General features: G+C 44.6%; 1 protein-coding gene across 10 annotated transcripts in view; it reads right to left on the bottom strand.

The window, feature by feature from the left end:
* The window catches only part of SEC31A (SEC31 homolog A, COPII coat complex component), a 79,653-nt gene that overhangs the window by 31,401 nt on the left and 25,915 nt on the right, over positions 1-22,337 (bottom strand). For 9 of the 10 annotated variants that reach the window (XM_060247121.1, XM_060247122.1, XM_060247127.1 and 6 more), the window contains exons 10-18: positions 20,008-20,160; positions 13,573-13,806; positions 12,192-12,266; positions 10,454-10,504; positions 9,169-9,246; positions 7,589-7,655; positions 7,292-7,470; positions 3,068-3,194; positions 925-1,070 (exon numbers count right to left, since the gene is read on the bottom strand). In XM_060247121.1, the coding sequence (XP_060103104.1) occupies positions 925-1,070; positions 3,068-3,194; positions 7,292-7,470; positions 7,589-7,655; positions 9,169-9,246; positions 10,454-10,504; positions 12,192-12,266; positions 13,573-13,806; positions 20,008-20,160 (1,110 nt within the window). The remainder of the gene's footprint in view (positions 1-924; positions 1,071-3,067; positions 3,195-7,291; positions 7,471-7,588; positions 7,656-9,168; positions 9,247-10,453; positions 10,505-12,191; positions 12,267-13,572; positions 13,807-20,007; positions 20,161-22,337) is intronic. The other variant, XM_060247119.1, reaches the window with a different exon arrangement.

Below are 22,337 nucleotides of genomic sequence, written 5' to 3'. Positions count from 1 at the left end.
CTTCTCCTCCCACAACACACCCTGTGAGGTGGGTGGGGCTGAGAGGGCCCTCACAGCAGCTGCCCTTTCAAGGACAACTCCTGCAATAGCTATGGCTAACCCAAGGCCATTCCAGCAGTGGACTGGGCTTTGTGTGTGGCACAGTGGGTAGAGCATCAAACTAGGACCTACGACAACTGGGTTCAAATCCCTCCCCTCGCTCAACCATGAAAGCCAGGTGACCTTGGGCCCATCACAGTCTCTCAGACTCACCTACCCTCACAAAGTGGCGTTTGTGAAAATTAGGTGGAGGAGGGGGGAACAATGCAAAAAGCCACTCTGAGTCCCTGATCAGGAAGTGAGATATAAATAAAATAAAATCAATAAATAAGCTTTTAGTACTACACACGGCCCCATCTTGTACGGAGAAGTCATCCAACACCTCTTGCGCAAGGGTACAAACTAGTGAGCACAGTGCAAACCCATGCCACCAGGGTTCGTTTCCACAAGCACAAGAAGAAGAAGGTCAAGGTATAATTCTGCAGCTGAACAGCTTTCCATAAAAAAAAAACAGCTGCACTACAGCAAAACAGCCTCTCCTAAGATGCTTAAGGAGCAGCAGAGCTTTATTGGTAGAAAAAGCCCAGCAGGAACTCATTTGCATATTAGGCCACATCCCATGACACCAAGCCAGCCAGAACTGCATTCCTGTGTGTTCCTGGTCAAAAAAGCCTTGAGGAGCAGGCTGCTGAGCATGGCAAACTGCTCACTGTTTAAGTCAATGGATTCTCAGCTTGCTTTCAAATGGAAAAAGTGACATATTGGAAAGAGCTTCCCAAAGCTTACAGAATTTTCAGATAACATGCAAATTATGCCATGCAGCTCACAGGGAACACACTAGAAATGGGACTTCTATAATCTTTCTTCATCAACCCAGATACTAACCTGAAGAGAGAGAGGGTTGTTTCCATCCTGAGCTTTAGTCCAACAGGCCACGAGTTTTTCTACATTCCCAGCACAGATGTAACACAGGCAAGCCTGGGTCTGCAGAAGGCTGTCCCCTTCGTTTTCAAGTCTACTGCCCAACAAATCTAAGAATTAGGAAGAAAAAGCAAGGAAAAAAAAAACGTACATGTGAATCAAAGCAACAAACACAAAAAACTGTTAAAAACATGACAATGACTCCTTCGGAAATGATGTGCCAGCCCTCCAAAGAGCTCGGGACTTTTCATTTTAGAAAAGAGGTGATTAAGGGAAGGGCATGATAGTGGTTTATAAAATTATGCATGGGATGAAGAGATTTTTCTCCCTCGCCCAAAATATTAGAACTCAAGGGCATCCAATGAAGCTGATGGGCAGTAAGTTCAGGACAGACAAAAGGAAATACTACTTTAAACAGAGAGTGAATAAAATGTGGAATTCACTGCCAGGGGATTTAGTGATGGCCACCGGAATAAACAGCTCTGAAAGGAGATGGCTAGTAGTCATGGTGACTGACTGAAGGGCATTATTCCTCTGAATTCCAGTGCCAGCTGAAAGCCTCACCCTCGGTGCTCTGTTTTGGCCCTCCAGAGGAACTGGTTCCCACTGGGTGAGACGGTATGCTGGACTAGAAGGACCATTGGTCTGATCCAGTAGGCCTCTCCTTATGTTTTTTTATGCTCAAAGTATGCTTTGGAAGATCAAGAATGTACCAACAGGATCACTCCCTCCCTCCACTTTCCCTTTCTCTTCTTCTTTTGTGTTTCATTGGCTACATGGTAAATACTCCCCCCATATTTGAATAAAAATGTTTCTAAGCAGAAGGAATCTTATTGGTCCATAACAGGAAGGAGAACCAGTAAAAGAGTATCAGCTCGGGTTTCCTCTAACCATAGTTTGTTTTCACATTGGGACTGGCCAAACAACAGTGGGTGGTCATCTCCAAAGCACTGAAAAAAGTTTTCAAGCCATGGATTGCCCAATTTGGACAGGTTGGCAAACATAGGTTAGAGCAGCCCAGAAAAGCAGAAGCAGCACATGGAAGGGGACATGGGAAGTGCATGTGGTCATGGCACATTCATGATCTCCCAAACTAGGGGGTTACCTGAACTGGGACAAAAAGGCAGTGGAGTGTAACTGTACCAGGAGCCTTTTTGCTCCTTACTAGTCGGCATGACAAGTTGCCAATTCTAAAACTGCAGTGACAGCATCTCAAAGAAGATTCCCTAAGGCTAATGCAGATTTGAGCCGAAACTCTGCATGCTCTGCATTTTATGGGACTCCTGATTATGGACCAATGAAATGCTGTACGTTCAGAAACATTCTTCTTAAAAGAGGGAAATGTTTGCCCTGTGGCCCCTCGAGCACAAGAGAGGAAAAGCATTCGATGCAGGCAGAGAAAACTGGAACCACCACCTTCCCTCTTAGAGAGTTAGTGTCCAATTAGGATCTGGGAAACCCGGCTCGAATCCCCACTCTGCTACAGAAGCCTGCTGGGTGGCCTTGGGCCAGTCACACCCTCTCAGCCTAACCTACCTCACAGGGCTGTTGTGAGGATAAACAAAGAGAGTGATGTAAGCTGCTTTGGTCCCCCTACTTGGGAGAAATGTGGCATATAAGTAAATTAATGCAACTTCTTTAAGACGCTGCTGCTAAAAACAGAACTGGGTTCCGAGGCAGACTGACCTCAGCACTGGAGGAGAAATTTTCCCTGCAAACACAACATCTGGCTTCAGGGGTGGTGGCGGGGAGAGTGTTATCTCCTTCATGGCCCCAACAGATGGTGGGTCACCCCTGCAGGAGTGACAAAGGGTGAAGACCCTGGGGCTTTTTGCTCTTCTCGTATTGCTATTTTTTTTTTTTGCACTGCTTTTATAGAATTTGTAAGTCAACCTGAGGTGGGAAAGTACGGTTAACATTATAGACACATACACTTAACAAGCAGTATGGAGTAGGCAGCTAATTAAGTGCACTGTAAGACACCAGACATCAGCTTCAACTTCCAAGAACTGAATCTCAAAAAAATGACGTGTGTCTTATTTTATTGGCGGGGGAGGGGGGGGAGAAGTGCTCTGGTTGAACAATACACAACCTGTCTGTGCCTTACCGCAGAGAGCTGCGAATTCATCTGGCCTCGCATAAGTCAACACTGCGGCCAGAGCTTCTTTCCAATTCTGCAGGTCACACGACTGCACTATTTCCTTCCAGTTCTTAGTCACGACAGCAGTGATGAGCTGGAAAAGGAAGAGGAAAAGAAGACCCCTTTGCCTTCAGAAGGTAAGACTTGATTTGCCTGCTTCTTTCTGCCCTGCACCAGGGAGTAAATCATATCTGTATTGCTATCTCTGAAAACAGATGGCTGCTAAAGATGGCACAACTCAAAAAACTGCCATTTGATGCAAGTTATAATGATCACAAACTGTGGTTAGCAAATCTCATGACAAACCTTAGTTTGTGATCCCAGTTCGGTGCAAGCCATCAAAACCCAGTTTGTCAGGCTGTCTGTATCCAGATGCCACAACTAGCCAGGCTTTGATCAAACCCTGGTTTATAAACCACAACTGCTGGCACATCTGAATGCAGCACCACTGTCTTTGGTCTGACTATGTAAGTGGGTCGAGGCCTACATTGTTAGGAACACCTATTTAATATTTTCTCCTTTTAAAATTCAAGTCCATACATATCAAGTTTTCATAATATAAACATTTTAAAGCCAAGAGGTGTAAACTAAACACGGTTTCAGAGGGACAGCCATGTTTGTCTGTTGCAGCAAAATTAAATAGAAATCCAGTGGAATCCTGAAGACCAGTAACTCCCCCCCCCCGCCCCAACACATGCTTTCATGAAGCGCATTCTGACTTTCAAAAGCTTATGTCAAAATGAGATTTGCTAATCTTTAGTTTGCCACTGGTTTTCTCTTCAAAGAAATTTGTTTAATTCCTAAAACCTGGGGAATTTAAGGTGGGGGGGAAAGGAGAACAGGTAAAAAGGGGAGAGACTCCAAAGTTGCAGTACATTAACCTTGCCTGCAGCAGATACTTCTACAGCTGTAAGTCTGGCATTCCCAAACATCTTCTTTAAACTCTCTGCCACCAGGAACTATTTTCCGGGAACTGCCTAGCATATCAAGACGGGAACAATCCAGTTGCACCTTTTGCTTTTATCACTAGGTTTTCCAGGATCTTGGTAATCTAATTCAGGAACCTGATTGCCTAAAGCTGGGCCAGCCTGAATTACTTATCAACACCTCCCACAGAAAGAGTGATTCACTTTTGAGTTATAGCTCCAGTGGCTTTTATAGGCACAAACAACAAAGCCTCTGGTCTTGAGGAGGCAGTGAACAGCTGTCAAATACTGAGATTGATAAAATGCTGGGGAAACATTTCCCCAGATAAAATGCTGGGGAAATGCTGCAACTGAGAGGGAAGGCTGTTCAGGAAGAGAAGCCGACTCTGATTGGATACAGCTGATCTAGAGGAGTGTTTAAGGGCAAGAGGTGGGATTTCCCCAGACTGACCCTGGGCCATGCATCCATCAAGGAGCTTTCTATGCCTCTGCTTCTCCCAGAGTTTATACCTTGCCTCTCAGAGTCAGACAGATGCACAAGCTGGTCATTCTGTGAGACGGCAGCAGCGGAGAGAGCTTAACAGCTTACCCCTTAACAGACTTAGGCAACCTGGCTTCCTTAATTGTCCTCTTCTGCTGTTATTTCCTTCGCTGTTCGTATCTTGGACAAAGCTTACAGTAAGAACATCAGAGGAACAGCTGCATAGCTCCTTTGGCTGTAGATTAGGGGAGGGACAGTAGATCAATGGTAGAGCATCTGCTTGTTAAGCAGAAGGTCCCAGGTTCAATCCCCTGCATCTCCAATTAAAAAGGGTCCAGGCAAACAGGTATGAAAAATCTCAGCTTGAGACCCTGGAGAGCCGCTGCTGGTCTGAGTAGACAATACTGACTTTGATGGACCCAAGGTCTGATTCAGTAGAAGGTAGTTTCATACGTTCGTATGTTCACAGCATGAACCAATGGGGGGGAGGGGGAGTGCATATAAAGTGAGAATATGGCTCTCAAGAAGGAAGGAACATGAGGGGAAGAGTTTGATTCTCCCTTCCCTTTTCACACCAATTAAAGAGTTTTCCTCCCTAACTATGCTATTAATCTGCCCATCACTAATAAGCAAAGAATACTTTAACTCACTGACGGCCTCCCTTTGTGACTTCTGGCGCATGTGCAGAATCAGAAGTCTGAGGATAAAGCCATGGTAAACCAAGCCTGACCTCTCCCTAGAAGCTAAAACGACTAAACTGAGGCTATCGTTCTTTGGTCACATTATGAAAAGCCATAAGTCACTGGAAAAGACAATCATGCTAAGGCAGCAGGACAAGAGGGAGACCCAACATGATGGATTCATTCAGTGAAGGAAGCCATGGCCCCCAGTTTCCAAGATCTGAGTGACGCTGTTGGACACTTTGGAGGGCATTAATTTATGGTGTCATTGTAAGTTGAAAGCCAACTTCACAGCACTTAACAACAAAGCAAATACAAGGCAAGCACACACACGCACACTCTCCTGATTCCTTGGGCATTGGGTTTTGCCTCTTGTTTAGTTACTAAGGAAAGAGGTACCAGCAGACAATGGGAGATAGAAGCAAGTACGCTGACCTGACTGCACCAGTACTGGGGGCATAGATCCTTCAACTCAGTACCGGATTAAACCCTGTGGAGGCCCCCAGGCAGTCAAAATCTCAGGGGCCCCCTTGCAAATTATCTCAGAGTTGGAGCGCCTGCCCTGCTGCCTGCAGCCCCCACTACAGCCTGTGGGCACCATCTCAAAAGCCCCTTTGACAAAGCTATTGGGGAGAGGCAGAGAGAGGCAAACTTGGTGGCGATGCCAGCAGCAGCCTCACCAGGCAAATTGGGCAAAGAGTGGCTCAGTTGCTCACTGCGCATGCAGGCTTCCAAGGGCTGCAAGCAGGGTGGAAACGGGGTGGGGGGGGGGAGCTGGCCTGGGGCCCCTAAGGCCATGGGGGCCCATAGGCCAGTGCCTACTTGGCCTAATTGTTAATCCGGCCCTGCTTCCACTCCCATCCAGATATACCACGCAAGCCAATGATCCCCAAGCCACTTATCTCATGTTTTCCAACTGTGCTTTAAGGCCGGTGCCCAGAAATAAGTGCTCAAAAGTCTTCTGTCTCAAAAGTGGCAAGAAACCAAAGTAAAAAGGTTTTCAACCCTTCATTCCCCGCCATCCACAACAGAGGCAGAGTCAAAGGTTTTAACATTTAGTCAGCCATATGTATCATTCACAGTTTTTGTCACGCCAGAGATGCAAGGAAAAAATCCTGGACGTTAAGAATACAACAAGCCCCGTCAGTGATCTGCAGTGCATCAGAGAACATAAAAGGCCACTAACCCAAATTCCGGTGACAGACACAGGGCCACTAGAACAGAACAACCCCTGCTGATCCCAGGCAACAACATGACCCACATCTCTACCAGAAATCTCTGTTCTAAAGTGTCTGGATAGAGAAGGATACCTGGCAGCAATACAGTCTGTGTGTGAGACACACACTTTCAAAGTGCAGACATTTTAAGGGCTAACTTAGGGATCGGCAAAGATTTTGCTTGCTGGGACTGGATATTTCTGGTACCCAGTCTAAAACCTTAATGTGCTGGTCTCAGCAACACACTTGAAGGAAAGCGGAGGAAGGGAAGGCAGTGGAGAAAGATGTACAGGCCGACATGCCCCATAGAGAAATGAGAAGTTCTCAATTCAACAATTCAATTAATAAACAAACACTTCTACAACTCTACAGAAAGATATCAAGTGTGATGGAACCATACACTATAATGGAGCATTTTTTGGTATGTCAACTAGAACACCCATTATCAGAACATTAAATGAGACCTAATTCTTAATCTAAAACAAAAGCAAGCTGCAGATCACATGTTTCTTCTCATAGCTGATCCACACATACACACACCCTCCAGCTTACACAGACATGAACTGCGGTTATGGCAGGCAAGGACAGCTGATATTTGCAAGGGGTGTGGAAGGGAACACCTGATTCCGCTCAACTTATTACTAGCCAATAAGAAACTGGCCCTGTTAGACAGATGCACAGTAGCCCCTTCTTATTTGAATCCATCATCTATCCCCTCCACCCACAAAACAATCTTGTGTTAACATACCTTTGTACACATGGAAACCTCCCTACCATACCTGAGATTACCCAATTCCTCTGGAGGTCTGCCAGGACTTTTTGTTAAAATGATGGGATCTGCGCACTCATTAGTCATTATCATACCTCCCAATTAAAAGCCTACATACCCTGGTGATCTTGCCTCGCGTCTTCGCAAAGTACTTCTTCTGTGTCCTTGACAGCAGCTCTTGGCCACCAGCTATGGCTAGGATAATGGCATCAGCCATGCGATTATCATGGAGGCAGAGGTCAACAGCACTCTCAAAGTTCCCAGTCAGCAATGCCTGAGTGATAAGGCCATCAATATCTGTAGTAAGAAGATTTCTAAGATTACTTACAGCTACCACTAAGCTTTTGCAAAGATAAGTTCAAGACCACTTAAGTCCTGCAAGCGGGATGTTCTGTGGAAAAGGCAGTTCCATTACCTCCGGTGACAGAAATGTTAAAGGTTTCCTTTGTAGGCAACAGGGCATCAGTCTCTTCTTTGGCATTCTAATGGGGAGAAGGAACATCATTTAGTGAGACTGAAGGAACCTCTCTGAAATAACTTCAGATCAAAATAATACAGATTTCACTGGGAAAACATTCTTCTTCTTCCTGCTTGTGTTCTGCCTTAGAAGCTGCTTGCATATGAACATTATCACTACCTGGCACAGATTTCAAAAAGTTACATCAGTGCAATTTTGTCTACCGTCCCCCCCTCACCCATCCATTCAAGTAGAAATCTTTGAGCACACTGATGAAACTGCGCATATCCATTTCACTTAACTAAAATGCAAACATATCAAAACCTGCAGTTCACAGATTTGGAAAGCTGCCCACGTAACAAAAGGAGCAAGCCAGAGAAATACATAAAAAAAAAATCCAGCTGATGCCTGAATGAAATCTCTTGAAGCAGAACCACAATGAAAATCTGTGAGTGATCATGTAAGCAGAAAATTCCAAAGTCAAAGGAGAAAACTGGGGGGGGGGGGGGGTGGAGCCTTGTTTTCTCAAACGCATCCAGGAAGGCCAGGTAAGACACCTTGCTGGCAAATTCAGTGCGCACAAAACTTGCAAACTTAAGCCGTTCTGAATTTAAGGACACTCTTAGACTTGTCAATACTGGACAACTGGGAACACAGCCATAAACAGAGGAAGTCCAGATAACTGGATGTGGCTTTTATATCTAAAACCAGCCACTCTCTCCCCTTTTTGGAAACCAAACAACTTGAGGGCTTCCTACGTTTTCCCTAGCTGGGATGAGGAAGAAAGGTTCCTTTCCCAACACTGTTCTTCTATTAAGGTTTCTAGCTACTGTTACCTCAGTGACAGAAAACTGTAAGAAAACAAGGAAACCATATTGTACAACAGGGAGTAAAGTAAAGTCGGTCCAACAATTCAGATGGTATATACAGATGTGGACACAGAAAGGGTAGATAAAATTAGATTAGTTGCCATATTTACTTACAGGTTTTTAGTACATAACATTCATAGCAGTCTTACAGTATGGACACTTTCACACTCACTTGATTCTCCTCAATCTTATACACAGAATATAGACCAGGGGTTCCCAACATTTATAAGCCTGGGGGCACCTTTGGAATTCTGACCCAGTATGGTGGGTGCAACCAAAAATGACTGCCACAAGAGGCAGAGCCACTCACACAGGAAGCCTAAACCCAGGGGAGAAGAGGAATAATTTTCAAAAAAGTACATTAGGAATGAGGAGTGGAACAGAATAATACTGTGATGGTATTTTAATCTGCCAGGCTAATCAGATCAAAATCCCCAGTGATCCATCAGAAGCCCTGACATGAAACAGCCGTACCTGGTCCCAACCATTTTCTAAAATCACTTGGTGGGTACCAGGAAAGGCACTGGTGGGCACCATGATGCCCATGGGCACCATGTTTGGGACCCCCGGCATACACATTTAGGCATGTTAGAAAGTGAAAGAGTAATCAGGAATAAGTTAATAAGCATCCCCTCATCTGGCATAGTTAGAACAGAAGGGAATGAGTACCTCTCCCAAGAGCTGATCCTTATCAGCCAGACCCTCTTCACCATCACTCTGTGCAGGCTGGTCAGATTCCTCAAGAGTCTTTCACAGAGAAGAGAACAGGATGTTTCAGAGATGCTTAGCAAAGTGAGAGATGCCAAGGCAGACAACCCAGCCCAACCCAACACCAATCCGCCCCCCCAAACCAAGAGCTCCGGTTAGTAACACTGCAGTTCCAGGAAGAACAAAAGAACTTGCTTCTTTCATACTGTTGGTAACTAATAGCTGTCAAAATGTACAATTGTGGAAAGGCATCTACAGCCCACACAAAGGAGCGGGAGGCAAGTCTGCAGAAGTGACAACAGGGTGGAGAAATACTGCCAGACTTACTTAAAACCCTGTTAAGAACAACAAGCTAAATCAATAGAATCTTTGGGGGGGGGACAGTTTAGCAGCAAACTGCCTTGCCTTGTGCTTGGATTCAGGATGTTCGGTAGAAACCACATCACAGTGAGCAACTAGAAGCTTGACATGAAAGCCCCTTTGCCATATTATGCAAGAGAAGCTTGGGAGTTCTCGGCACAAGCTGGACTTGGGATTCTTTATTCTTGCAGAGCGTAATACTGTGATGGCAGCTGTTATCAAAATGATATTTTAATCTGCCAGGCCAATCAGATCCCCAGAGATCCATCAAAAACCCTGACATGCCACAGAGCCAGCCCTAGACTGTCTGGCACCCTAGGCAAGGCTAACTTCTGCCCCCCCCCTCCACTGACAACATCACTGAGTCACACTGGGGCACCCAATTCAGTATCCCCAAAGGCTAGCACCCTAGGCAATCGCCTAGTTTGCCTAGTGGCAGGGACGGCACTGATTCCACCCCAACCACCCAGGAATTTCCTAACCTGGATGTGGCCATCCTAGCTATGCCCCTAGTGCCGAGGGCCCCACATAAAATGCAGCTGAAACTACACTGGGTTTGCAAAAAGCACCGACATGAAAAAGGCAAACCGTAAAGTCATGTCAAGATGAATCCGTCTCCTGTGAACCGAGTTAACGGGACAAATCAAAAAGCAAATTATTTTTTACACAGCTATGACATTCCTTCCCCATTTCTTTTTTCTTGCTATGAACCATTAGTGCATGATGTGGAATTCCCAGAAGGTAAACCAAAGCGCCGATGCAGATTATTCGCATGTTTTGGTGCAAGGACCAGGCTGCAAGGGATACACCGCTCAGGCAAGAAAGAAGCTAAATTTCCAATGCTTATCGAACTCCTGTGATGATATAGTTGCTTTTGCTTTCTTACCTCCTCCTGCTCTCTGGGATGAAGGCTTTCTGTATTGAGAGCTGAAGTAATCTGAAGAGGGGGAAATCAGGTATAGTTAATCTTGGAGGACAAAGCAATAAATAAATAAATAAATCCAGCAGTCTCTGCTTGTCAAATGATACCGGAAATACAGCCTAAATCCTTTTTACATGCTGCTTGAAATACCCCACAATGATATCCCTGTTGCTTAGTGAAAGATTTACTCATTTGTAAGTTAATCTCTTAAGAACACTGTTTCCTAAAGTCAGGCTTGCATCTCTCTAGAGCCTATTTATTTCATTTTCTCTGTGTGCAGCACAATGTATATTAGAGAATAACCAACAGAAAGAAATACTTTAAAATGTGAGGGTTATAAAGCTCAGGTGGAGGGGAACATGCGCCATTGATCAGTGAATAACCATAGCCAGCACACAAGCCCCAGGGTTTCCTGACAGGGCCCTGACACGCATTTAAGCTGAAAGCAGCTCTGCAAATCAAACACAGACTTCAGCAGCCCCTTGACAAATGTGGCCTTATTATTAGGAATTATTAATTTCTTGGAACGCTAAACGTTAAGATTATGGAACTGTGCCTGGTCTATGTTCCGCTATCAACACTAGCAAATGCTCATCCAGCTTCTTTTTAAGGGTTGCTGACAATGCACAACGCTAACAGATCTTACCACAAGGAAATTCTAATGATGCTCAGTTGTCAGAAAACTACATATATAGGGGGAAAAGCAGTATGCGACTGCAAAACTCCAGAGGGACTCTGGCAGCAAGAACCAGCGGCTTTACTCTGCGTCACCACGACAGCTTGCCTGAAGAGTGAGCTGCTGGCCTGCTTTCTAGAGCACTAAAACGCCGCCACTGCATGTAGACAAGAGAGTGGTATTGAAAATAATAACTGTAGAGATAAAGCAACTCAAAGAGCAAGCATTCTGATCAGCTGCTGACAGCTGGCTCCTCTCTCTGAAGAACCTTGCTTAAGCACAGACTGTCTCTCCCTGCTTGCTTGTTTCCCAGTTCAATTTTTAACTGGGTTTCCAGACCCCTAGCCCTGACTCTGTTGTGGAAGAAAGAGAAGAACATGGAAGCAGACAACAAGGAAGCTACAGCAGAGGTGTGCACCTTGGAAGAAAGGGTAGGACTATTGTGTACTTCGCCACCTGGCTGCTTTTCCAGGAAAAGGATGGTGGCTCAGTGGTAGAGCATCTGCTAGGTAAGCAGAAGGTCCCAGGTTCAATCCCTGGCATCTCCAAAAAAGGGTCCAGGCAAGTAGGTGTGAAAAACCTCAGCTTGAGACCCTGGAGAGCTGCTGCCAGTCTGAGTGGACAATACTGACTTTGATGGACCAAGAGTCTGATTCATATATGTTCATATGAAAGGTTGCAACTCGCCACTGGCAAATTATAATTGCTACCAGACACCTTTCTTAGGAGTTGAGTGCTCTCTGAAAAAAAAGCTTTGATCGTGAAAAGGGAATAAATAACAAACCAGAGCAGACCTCTGTGCTTAGTTATCAAAGGAGTACATAATGCCCACGATACACATTTATGCTAAGAACAAAGTTGGAGTCCAGTAGCACCTTTAAGTTTACAAAGTTGTAAGCTTTCAGTTCTGAGCACAGAGTAACCACCTGCCTACACACCCCCATCTGACCAGCTGCAGCAAACAATATGGTGACAGATGTTCCTAAACCTTTTGAGAACTCTCTTGAGATGCCAACACGCACTCACCTTCTTCCCCAGATCCTCTCTCTTGTACCCCAAGAGTTCTAGGTATTTGCCACGCGAATCCTCTTCAAAATGCACCTTGGTAAACACACACGAATGGGGATATTTTAGAAACAGATTTCATTTTTGTTTTGGTCTATTTCCTTAACCCATTGATCTTTTAAATTTTTTTTGCTGCAACTGAACATAGTGAAGTTAATTTTAGCAAGATACAATACATAAAGAGAATCTATAATCACAGCATTCCTCAAACTGGAGGCGGGAGACGGGAGTGAGGAGTTGAGTGCAAGTACACATTGTCCACACTGGAATTGCAAGCCTCACTGCCTAAGACTATAGATGAGATTGGGAGTCCAGGCAGTAGTAACTGGGTGAGTGTAAAAATCAGAGAGGAGTATGCCCAGCATTCAAGCAGCATATAACTAGAGTGGAAATCTAACAAGCTTATAAGTGCTGCCATGATGTCTTGTTCTTCCCTGTTAGCTCATGAGAATTTTGATCTGTTTCCACAAGGTCACACATTATGGGAACACACCTGGAGAAATCTTTTGCATTGATTTAATTTTAATGGGTTGAAATTAAATCAGAAGAGTTTCTGGCTCAGCATTAGGAAGAACTTCCTGACAGTTAGAGCAGTCCCTCAGTGGAACCGGCTTCCTCGGGAGGTGGTGGGCTCTCCTTCCTTGGAGGTTTTTAAACAGAGGCTAGATGGCCATCTGACAGCAATATGGATCCTGTGAATTTAGAGGGAAGTATTTGTGAATTTCCTGCATTGTGCAGGGGGTTGGACTAGACGACCCTGGAGGTCCCTTCCAACTCTATGATTCTATGACCCAATCATCGTAACAGCCCAGGATGATCACCACACATAGATTACAGATAAGATTTGCCTGTTTCACAATGCTGCACTCTGTTCAGCCCAGTGATACCACCCAATGATTATTCCACAATGGAAATTACATTCTGTGCCTAGCCTTCTGCCTGCAAAAAAAGGGCCTTTTGAAAATGTTCACCTAGTGGTGCAGAATTGACTCGCCTATCAGCTGCTCCTTGACAGCCGGGGTACCCTTTAAATGACCCACCGGCAAGAGCGGAGTCCCATCAGAGGAGTCTTTAACACAGGATCGGTATCTCTCCTTCCTTGTAAGATGCCCACTCAGCGGAACAAGGTCTGCGCAATTGGTCCCTGATCCTGATGACATAGTGGGGTCATTTCAAGGAGCTGCTCATGGAAAAGTGGTGCCCAAAAGGCTAGGGTAACATTTAAAGGGTCCCTCTCATTCACCCTCACTCTTTCTCTCTTTCACACACACACAAAGCGAATCTGAACAATGAGCTTTACGACAACCGGGACCTTTAACACTCCATCCCCATCCGTAATTACCTTCAAGAAAGACCACACATTCTTCTCAAAGTCATTCCTGGCGGCAACGATTTTCTTCTGACAATAGGTAACAAAAGCTTCTGCCCGAATGGCCTCCTGCAGCTGATCGGAACGGCTCAAGAACTCCTTCTCGGTGACGACTTGGCTGATGTAGACGTGATAGCGCTGCAGTGACTGCTCTGCTCCTTGCTGCTGAGGCTTTGTGTTTTCAAACGTAACTAGCTTCCCTCCAAACTGAAACATAAAGCACACCAGAGATAAGATTTATACACTGCTCAGGTTAGAGGAGGGGCCATGGCTCAACGGAAGAACCTTTGCAATGCATGCTGACGGCCCATGGCTCAGTCCCTGGCATCTCCAGGTCAAAAGGGCCAGGCACTAGGTGATGTGAAAGACCACATCCTGAGACCCTGGAGAGCTGCTGCCCGTCTGAGTAGACTATACTGACCTTGATGGGCCAAGAGTCTGATTCTATATAAAATAGCTTCATGCGTGCTCATATGCTATTTAAAGCCTTAAAACTGGGCCTGAAGGAGGGTTGCAAACTGTGGCTATAGGTTATGATAGCGAATGTTTGCACGGGTGGAGTCCATGATGCTAGTTTGTGGCTAATGCCGCAAAGAACAGGGCAATCTGCAGAGAATGGAGAGCTCTTCAGAAATAAGGAAACCTTATGCCTACATCACACTGCAATTTATGCATCCTGCTTTCCAAACCCTCAAATCACTACATTCAGACTGCGAGAGAACTATAATTCATGACAACATTGTTAGGTTTAGTGACTCTCCCCTACCATCATCAGTCCAACAGGCTAGTCGAAAGGTTCAATGGGACCCTCCGGGAGACAAATCAAGAACATAAGAACATAAGAGAAGCCATGTTGGATCAGGCCAACGGCCCATCAAGTCCAACATTCTGTGTCACACAGTGGCAAAAATTTTTATATATACACACACACTGTGGCTAATAGCCACTGATGGACCTGTGCTCCATATTTTTATCTAAACCCCTCTTGAAGGTGGCTATACTTGTGACCGCCACCACCTCCTGTAGCAGTGAATTCCGCATGTTAATCACCCTTCAGGTGAAGAAGTACTTCCTTTTATCCGTTTTAACCTGTCTGCTCAGCAATTTCATCAAATGCCCACGAGTTCTTGTATTGTGAGAAAGGGAGAAAAGTACTTCTTTCTCTACTTTCTCCATCCCATGCATTATCTTGTAAGAAGTTTGTTTCAATAACTGGGCCTTGCCACAGCTCCTTTTTGCCTACCAGGCAGTTCTGAAATCCAGCTTGGGATTCTCCAACTGGTCTATGGGAGGGAAGCCTGTGTGCCTATGGAATTAATGAGACTCCATACCTTCCCCAGGGACTAATGTTTTAGACTTTGTGGACAAGCTTCAAGACCACTTGAAGTAAACTTTAACACTAACCCATACTCATTTGGAAGAGGCCCAATGGAAGCAGAAAACCTGGTATGATGAGAAGGCCAGGGAGCGGGTGTATCAACCTGGTGATTAAGTTATGGTGTTGAAGCCTGTAAAATCCACCAAGGTTATTATGGTCTAGTCAGACTGGCAGCGGCTCTCCTGGGCATCAGGCAGAAGTCTTTCATATTATCTAGAACCTGATCCTTTTAACTGGAGATGCCTGGGATTTAATTTGGGACTTTCTGCAAGCCAAGCAGATGCTCTTCTACTGAGTGACAGGTAGTCCCCTGTGCAAGCACCAGTTGTTCTCGACTCGGGGATGACGTTGCTTTCACAACATTTTCACAGCAGACTTTTTTACGGAGTGGTTTGCCATTGCCTTCCCCAGTCATCTACACGTCCCTCCCAGCAAGCTGGGTACTCATTTTACCGACCTCAGAAGGATGGAAGGCTGAGTCAACCTCGAGCCGGCTACCTGAACCCAGCTTTCGCCAGAATTGAACTCAGGTCGTGAGCAGAGCTTAGGACTGCAGTACTGCAGCTATACCACTCTGTGCCACAGGGCTCTTTTTACAGTCCCTCCCCAAATAAATATGCAGGTTACCTGCATATTTATCCCAGAGACTTGACAAGTCTGAGGTTATTTGCTTTCAATCAGTAATAAAATAGGGGAAGGTACCTTTTGCTCTGAATAAGTGCAGAACAGAAAACAGATTATCTTCCGTTTTGCTAAACTGACCAGACAGACAGAGGTGCTCTATTACGACACCCAAAGGTCTAATGTCAAGGATGTTATTGAAATGGGTCATAATAGCAGTTGTGCGCTGTGCATATGACTTTGTACCTAGAAAGCAGACAAGTGATGCGCTGTAATATTAAAGCGCCAGGAACTGCTGAAAGTGAGAAGACAATCCATTCATAGAACGAGACGCTCTGTCCTTGAAGTACAAAGCCTACAGCTAACCCCTAATGCTTCAGAACAAAGACTGGCAGCCACGTTCCACTGCTCAGCAGGGACTGAATGACCCCAGCTGAAGCAAAGCTGTAATGTGTTTACATGGAAGTCTGGGTGCAATCCTGAACTGGGAGGCAATCAGTGCTGCGGGTGAGGGGCAGTGAGTGAACATAAACTCAGAAGGAAAACATTTCCTTTCCCACAGCTGCCCCAAACCCGCATTCTGTTGCCTTCCATTTCAACAAACACAAATGTATGCAAACGCACAAACATAAACATTATTCGGAGACTGCTTTCTCCAAGCACTCGTGCGCATCTTGTTAGCCCTAATAACAGTGACACGTCAGTCGACTTCACCCCCATGTAAGCAGTGATTAGTTCACGCAGAAGGGCCACTGCTCAAGCAGTAGTATGAAACATGGACCTCATTCTCGAGCAGGGGAGAGAGCTTACTGTAACCTGGCTTTGAAGATGCGTTCTTTGCAGGGCATTTTTGGTAGAAAAAGCCCAGCAGGAACTCTTTTGCAAATTAGGCCACACCCCTGGATGTCACCATTGTTTCACATAGGGCTTTTTTGCAGAAAAAGTCCAGCGGAAATCATTTACATATTAGGCCACACCCCCTGACAGCAAACCAGCCGGAACTGCATTCCTGCTAAAAAAAAGCCCTGGTTCTTTGACAGCATTAGCAAATTAACAGTTCAAACTACTAAACAAACATGCATTTATACTGACATTCTCCCACAAGCACAGTGCCTTAAGCATGCAGAAACTGGCTGCTGGATACAATAAGGCCTTCCTCCTGCAACTTTACCACAACTATAAAAACACAAACATCTCCACTAACGTGATGATCTTTACGTTAGAGGAAGTGGATGGCAGGATACATGTCTTGTAAAAAAAGCTTATTCTGCATATGTGATATGAACACTGGTGGCCCTCACTGAAGAGATTTTGCTTCAGTTCTGCCCAAGCTGCTTACAGAGCATACAGGAAAACTGCAGAAGAAACTGGGAAGTTGGACTCTGGGGTATTTTACAACATGGAAATGACCAGAGAGAATCATACCCTGGTAGAAAGGGAAGCCCGTGGTGCAGAATGGTAAAGCTGCAGTACTGCAGTCCTAAACTCTGCTCATGACCTGAGTTCGATCCCAGTGGAAGCTGGGCTCAGGTAGCTGGCTTGAGGTTGACTCAGCCTTCCATCCTTCCGAGGTTGGTAAAATGAGTACCCAGCTTGCTGGGGGAAAAGTGTAGATGACTGGGGAAGGCAAACCACCCTGTAAAGTCTGCCGTGAAAACATTGTGAAAGCAACCCAGAGTCGAAAACAACTGGTGTTTGCACAGGGGACTACCTTTACTTTTTTAGAAAGGGAAGAAGGATCAGCTTTGCATTGTCAAACCAACAGCCTGTTTAGCATCAGACTCTCTATCCGGTGTAGCATAGCGGATAGACTATTGGACTAGGATCTGGGAAAACAAAGGTTCATGTCCCCAGTCTGGGCCAGTCACACAGGCTCAGCTTAACTTGCAGGATGGGGATGGACTAGATGACCCTGCAAGTCCTTTCCAACTCTATGATTCTAGGATTGTTGTGAGGCTACGATGGAGGAAAGGAGAATGATGCAAGCTGCTTTGGGCCCCCTATAAGGGAGAAAGGCAGAGTACAAACAAGGTAAATAAAAATAAATAAATCTTAACTGCCGGTAGCTCCCCAGGCAAGGAAGTCTTCTTCCTAGCCCTGCTACTCAAGAACCTTTAACTGAAGATATCAGGAATTAAAACACGGAAATTAAACATCCGGACCGTGTGAATAGTTTCAGTCATGGTGGTCTGCAGTTAAACAGTTAAGATTCAAGCACCTTAGAGACCCACAAGAGTTTCGGAGTGTATGCTTTCAAGTGTCAAAGCTCTCTTTGTCAGACATGAGTAGGAATGGTGATCTCTGGGTCTTTTTACCTAGTCTGAAGGTGGGGGGGGGGCATGTTGTAAAGACTGCTTGTAAAGGATGCAAAGGTATGATGCATACTGTAATCGCCTTGATTGCAGTGGAGGACAAATGCTTGGTAGAACAAGGCATGTGTTCTACCATTGGGAAAAGAGCAAGACTGCAATGGAATGAGATTCTAGTATGATCCATCCTTATCTTGGTAAAGAACTTAGCAGACAGCGAGCAGTCTAACAATGACAGCAATGAATGTATGCTCACCCCTGGATCAATTACACAATGCACATGAGCTTGTGGTTGGCTTTGTCTTCTTCCCTTCACCAGATTATGCTGTTTTAATGGAGATAACACTGTTTGAACAGAGTGCCAGTCGCATACACTGCAGTTCTGCAGAAGTTCTCCTTTAAGATAGTGGCGCTACTGGTTTTTGCACCATCTTCTGCTACATTTGTTTGCTACTGGTCTTTAATCTGTTTAAGTGATGTTTTATGCCTATATTGTACACCACTCTGAACCCAGCTTGCCTGGGGAAGGTGGTTGAAAAATCTTGATAAAGAGAAGATGTAGTAAATATTCCCAAATATGGACTGAGAGGAGTCTATGTACGGCTTCTGGTAGCTGACTCCATATAAACCATGACTGAATCCATGGCTAGGGTAGAGAAGGAAGCCCACAGGAAGCATTGTGCTTGTAAAAAATTATTTCTATTGGCTGGCCTTAGACAAGCTATTCTGAATTCTCCATCTGTCAAAGGGGAATTGCATTCCCCATCTGTAAAACAAGCTAGAGAAGATAAGTTATACTGACAACCCTAAAGCCAAGCTGTCAGGTGAATCCCAAGAAAAGAAAACAGACTCAAGAAAGGTCCTTCACTCCATCCCAAGAAAAGCAGATGATTGGATTGAAGGTTATGTATGAATTGTGAAACCAGGAGGCAGCCAATGGCAAAGACACACTCAAGGTTCAAAGCTGCAGAAACCTACTAGATAAGCTGGAATTAATGCTGCCTGCTGATGAAAACCCATATGCACCCTCAAAATGAGCAGTCAATGGACCAGGACAACATGCACATGAAATGACAAATTCACTGCTTTCTCATTCTGTAATTAATATAGAATGCTAGCCAAGTTCATTTTTCTAGCCACCACGATACGCCAGCCAAAGGATTTTGTAACCATAGTTTTAACTGGTAATGATGTTTCTAAATTTTAACTGTATTTTTGTATTTTATGGGTAATTTTTATTCTGTATAACTTGGTAATCCTCTTACTCTGTATAACTGATTTCTTTTATGCCAATAAAGTCTGATGATGATGATGAATATAGAATGCTGCAGCTAGACTGCTGGTTGAGGCCAGCTCTCAGGAACATGCAACCCTGCTACTACAGCAATTAGACTGGCTAATGATTAGCTCATGAGTCCAATTCAAAGAATTGGTTTTAACCTTTAAAGCCCAACTTGGCTTTGGACTGAGGTATTTGAAGGACTGTCTTCTCCCATATGTTCCTGCCCAGGAATTAAGATCTCAGAGAAAGGCCCTTCTGAGTGTCCCACCAATCAAAGAAGCTCATTTGGTGAGTACATAAGACATGGACTTTTCTGTGGCTGCCCCATGATTAAGGAACAATCTCCCTAGGGAGGTGTGCCTGGCCGCCTTTGCTTTCAATCTTTAGGAGGCCGCTGAAGACAGTTTTTATTTTGGACTACATTTGATTGACTTACGAGCAGTCCTGAACTACAATTTTAAATTCTGTTTCTTTTAATGGATTCTATTTTATCTACATTGTAAGCTGCCTTCAACTCCATATGGAAGAAAGACAATGTTTTAAATAAATACTACACTCATACACATGCCAAGGCACAGGAAGCTATAAAATACATCACGCAGTAATAAATGAAACCCCAGAAATATATCACTGGATATACAGACATCCAGGGTTCATTTTGTAGAAAAATAGGTGGTGGAGCTCATCCAGGGATTGTTATGCAGCTGCACCTACTATTCAGTGGACAAGGAGGTGGAACTCTCAGAAAGGTTCAGGAGCTGTGCTCCTGTGAGCTCCCACTGAATTTGAGGCCTGCAGACATCCCTACTTCCACTTACTGAAAACGATGCGCCCACTGGCCGGCGAATCCATTTGGGTGGTTTCTTCAGAGGCAGGACCATACTCTGGGAAGTCGTCTGCTGTGGAAGCTGCAGAGGAGGGAGAGGCTGCCCTGTTCCAAACGGGTCAAGGTTCCCAAATGATGAGGACAGCTCCAAGAAGAGAAAGGTTACATTTCCTTATGGTCATGACCTCACGTTGTAACAATCTCAGGCAACTGGTTACATTGAGGTAACTACTCCTGAACTCACTTCTTGTCTCTGATTAGTGCAGATGTTAAACAGCACTGAGTCAAAAGAGTAGATGGTCCCCCTTAACATCAGAAGCCTTATTTTAAAAAGGAAATTTGGTAGATAGGGTTTACAGCTCTGTATAGGAATCTAGAGTCTTGTAAAGTACCCAGACTAGTCAGCAATGAAGAGGTACTAGAACAAGGATCATTATCTCAAGGTAACCTCTGAATTCTATGTGAATAAGCTCTGAGGGACCATAACAGTTATTGGCAATTACAGCTATTCCAAAGCAGGTGGAGTTTACAGCTCCATACAGAAATCTAGGGTCCTGTGAAGTGCCCAGACTAGTCAGCAAAGAAGTGGTACTGGAACAAGGATCGTTATCTCAAGGTAACCTCTGAATTCTACATGAACAAGGTCCAAGGGACTGCAACAGTCTTCAGCAGCTGCAGATATTCCAAAGCAACTCATCATGATTAACAAAAAAAAATGAGCACACTGGATAAAATATCGGTCTGCAAACAAATAAAATTAATGGGGGGGAAACACCCAGATTTTGTTTGAATAAAGATGGTTCTTATAAACTACTGAAATAATGGCAAGACAGATGAGCTCCTCTGCTTTTATTTGTACTTAATGGTTTATTCATACTGTTTGGAGATTATGAAAATATTGAGAACCATGACTGATTGAATGTTTCTTCATTACGGCCTTGCATCGACTGTTTTTACGAACAATCTTTATCTCCAGCCTTGGCACTTTATTATGCAGGATGGTTGTTGTTGTTTTCACAAGTGTGGTAGTGTTGTTTGTTTATAGATGTGTGTGTTAAGTGCTGTCAAATTGCTTCTGACCTACGGCAACTAGAAGAAGAAGAAGATGATATTGGATTTATATCCCGCCCTCCACTCCGAAGAGTCTCAGAGCGGCTCACAATCTCCTTTACCTTCCTCCCCCACAACAGACACCCTGTGAGGTGGGTGGGGCTGAGAGGGCTCTCACAGCAGCTGCCCTTTCAAGGACAACCTCTGCCAGAGCTATGGCTGACCCAAGGCCATGCCAGCAGGTGCAAGTGGAGGAGTGGGGAATCAAACCCGGTTCTCCTAGATAAGAGTCTGCACACTTAACCACTACACCAAACTGGCTCTCCTAGGGGCATAAAAAAAAAAAACCCTGGTATTTTTCAGGTTTGGTATGGTATTTGTATATGGGAAACCTGATTTTCCCCCAGCTCCATTACACCCTTTGGGGACCATTGGTCCCCACAGGGTATAATAGTGAATCAATCTAGTGTATCTAGGGCTCTGGGAAGGCTGTTTTTTGAGGTCGAGGAACCAAATCCGTAACATGGCTGCTGGTGCCTCTCTTCAACCCCCCCCCTCAAGTTTAAAAAACAATTGGACCAGGGGGCCAATTCTACAGAAGGTGTTCTCATCCTCCATTGATTCAATGGAGGGGGGCGAAGCATTTAAAGAGATCATGTCTTCTCCAATCTGCGTAACTCCCTAGCTGATAGAACTTCGAAAGTGATCACAATCCCTTTAAATGTCCTTTAAGTTTGTCTATCTAGAAGTCAATAGTTTCTGGCTTTTCAGGGTTTGGCCATTTCAGATAGATGAACAATATCTATATCCGGGTGAATCAATACCCCCAAAATACCAATGAGGTCTTTTTCATGTATTTTCAGACAAGCTTATACTGATACCAACTGCTGAGTTGCTTGGAATAAAGAGCCGCCATCCATAATACGATCATGGAACCACTTAAACTGGCAGAACCAGCGCCAAACAATTTTATTGCTGCCAGATACATTTAATACAATTTGAACTATGTATTTTAATTTTAATTTAATTGACTGGTTTTTATGCTTAAAATTTTAATTGTTAAATTTAAAGTTTTATCTATCTATGTTAATTGTTTGAAATGTTGTTAGCCGCCCTGAGCCGCCTAGGCGGGGAGGGCGGGATAGAAATAAAATTTATTATTATTACTATTATTATTATTATTTTTTCAGCTCAGATTTAGCCAAATGCACACCCTTAATGGCTACCCTATGAATAAATGTCCTCAAAATGTTCCAGCATTGACAGCCTTGC

Source organism: Heteronotia binoei, chromosome 9 (assembly GCF_032191835.1).
Source record: "Heteronotia binoei isolate CCM8104 ecotype False Entrance Well chromosome 9, APGP_CSIRO_Hbin_v1, whole genome shotgun sequence".
Taxonomy (NCBI): Eukaryota; Metazoa; Chordata; class Lepidosauria; order Squamata; family Gekkonidae; genus Heteronotia; species Heteronotia binoei.
This window is presented reverse-complemented; position numbering and strand designations above follow the sequence as displayed.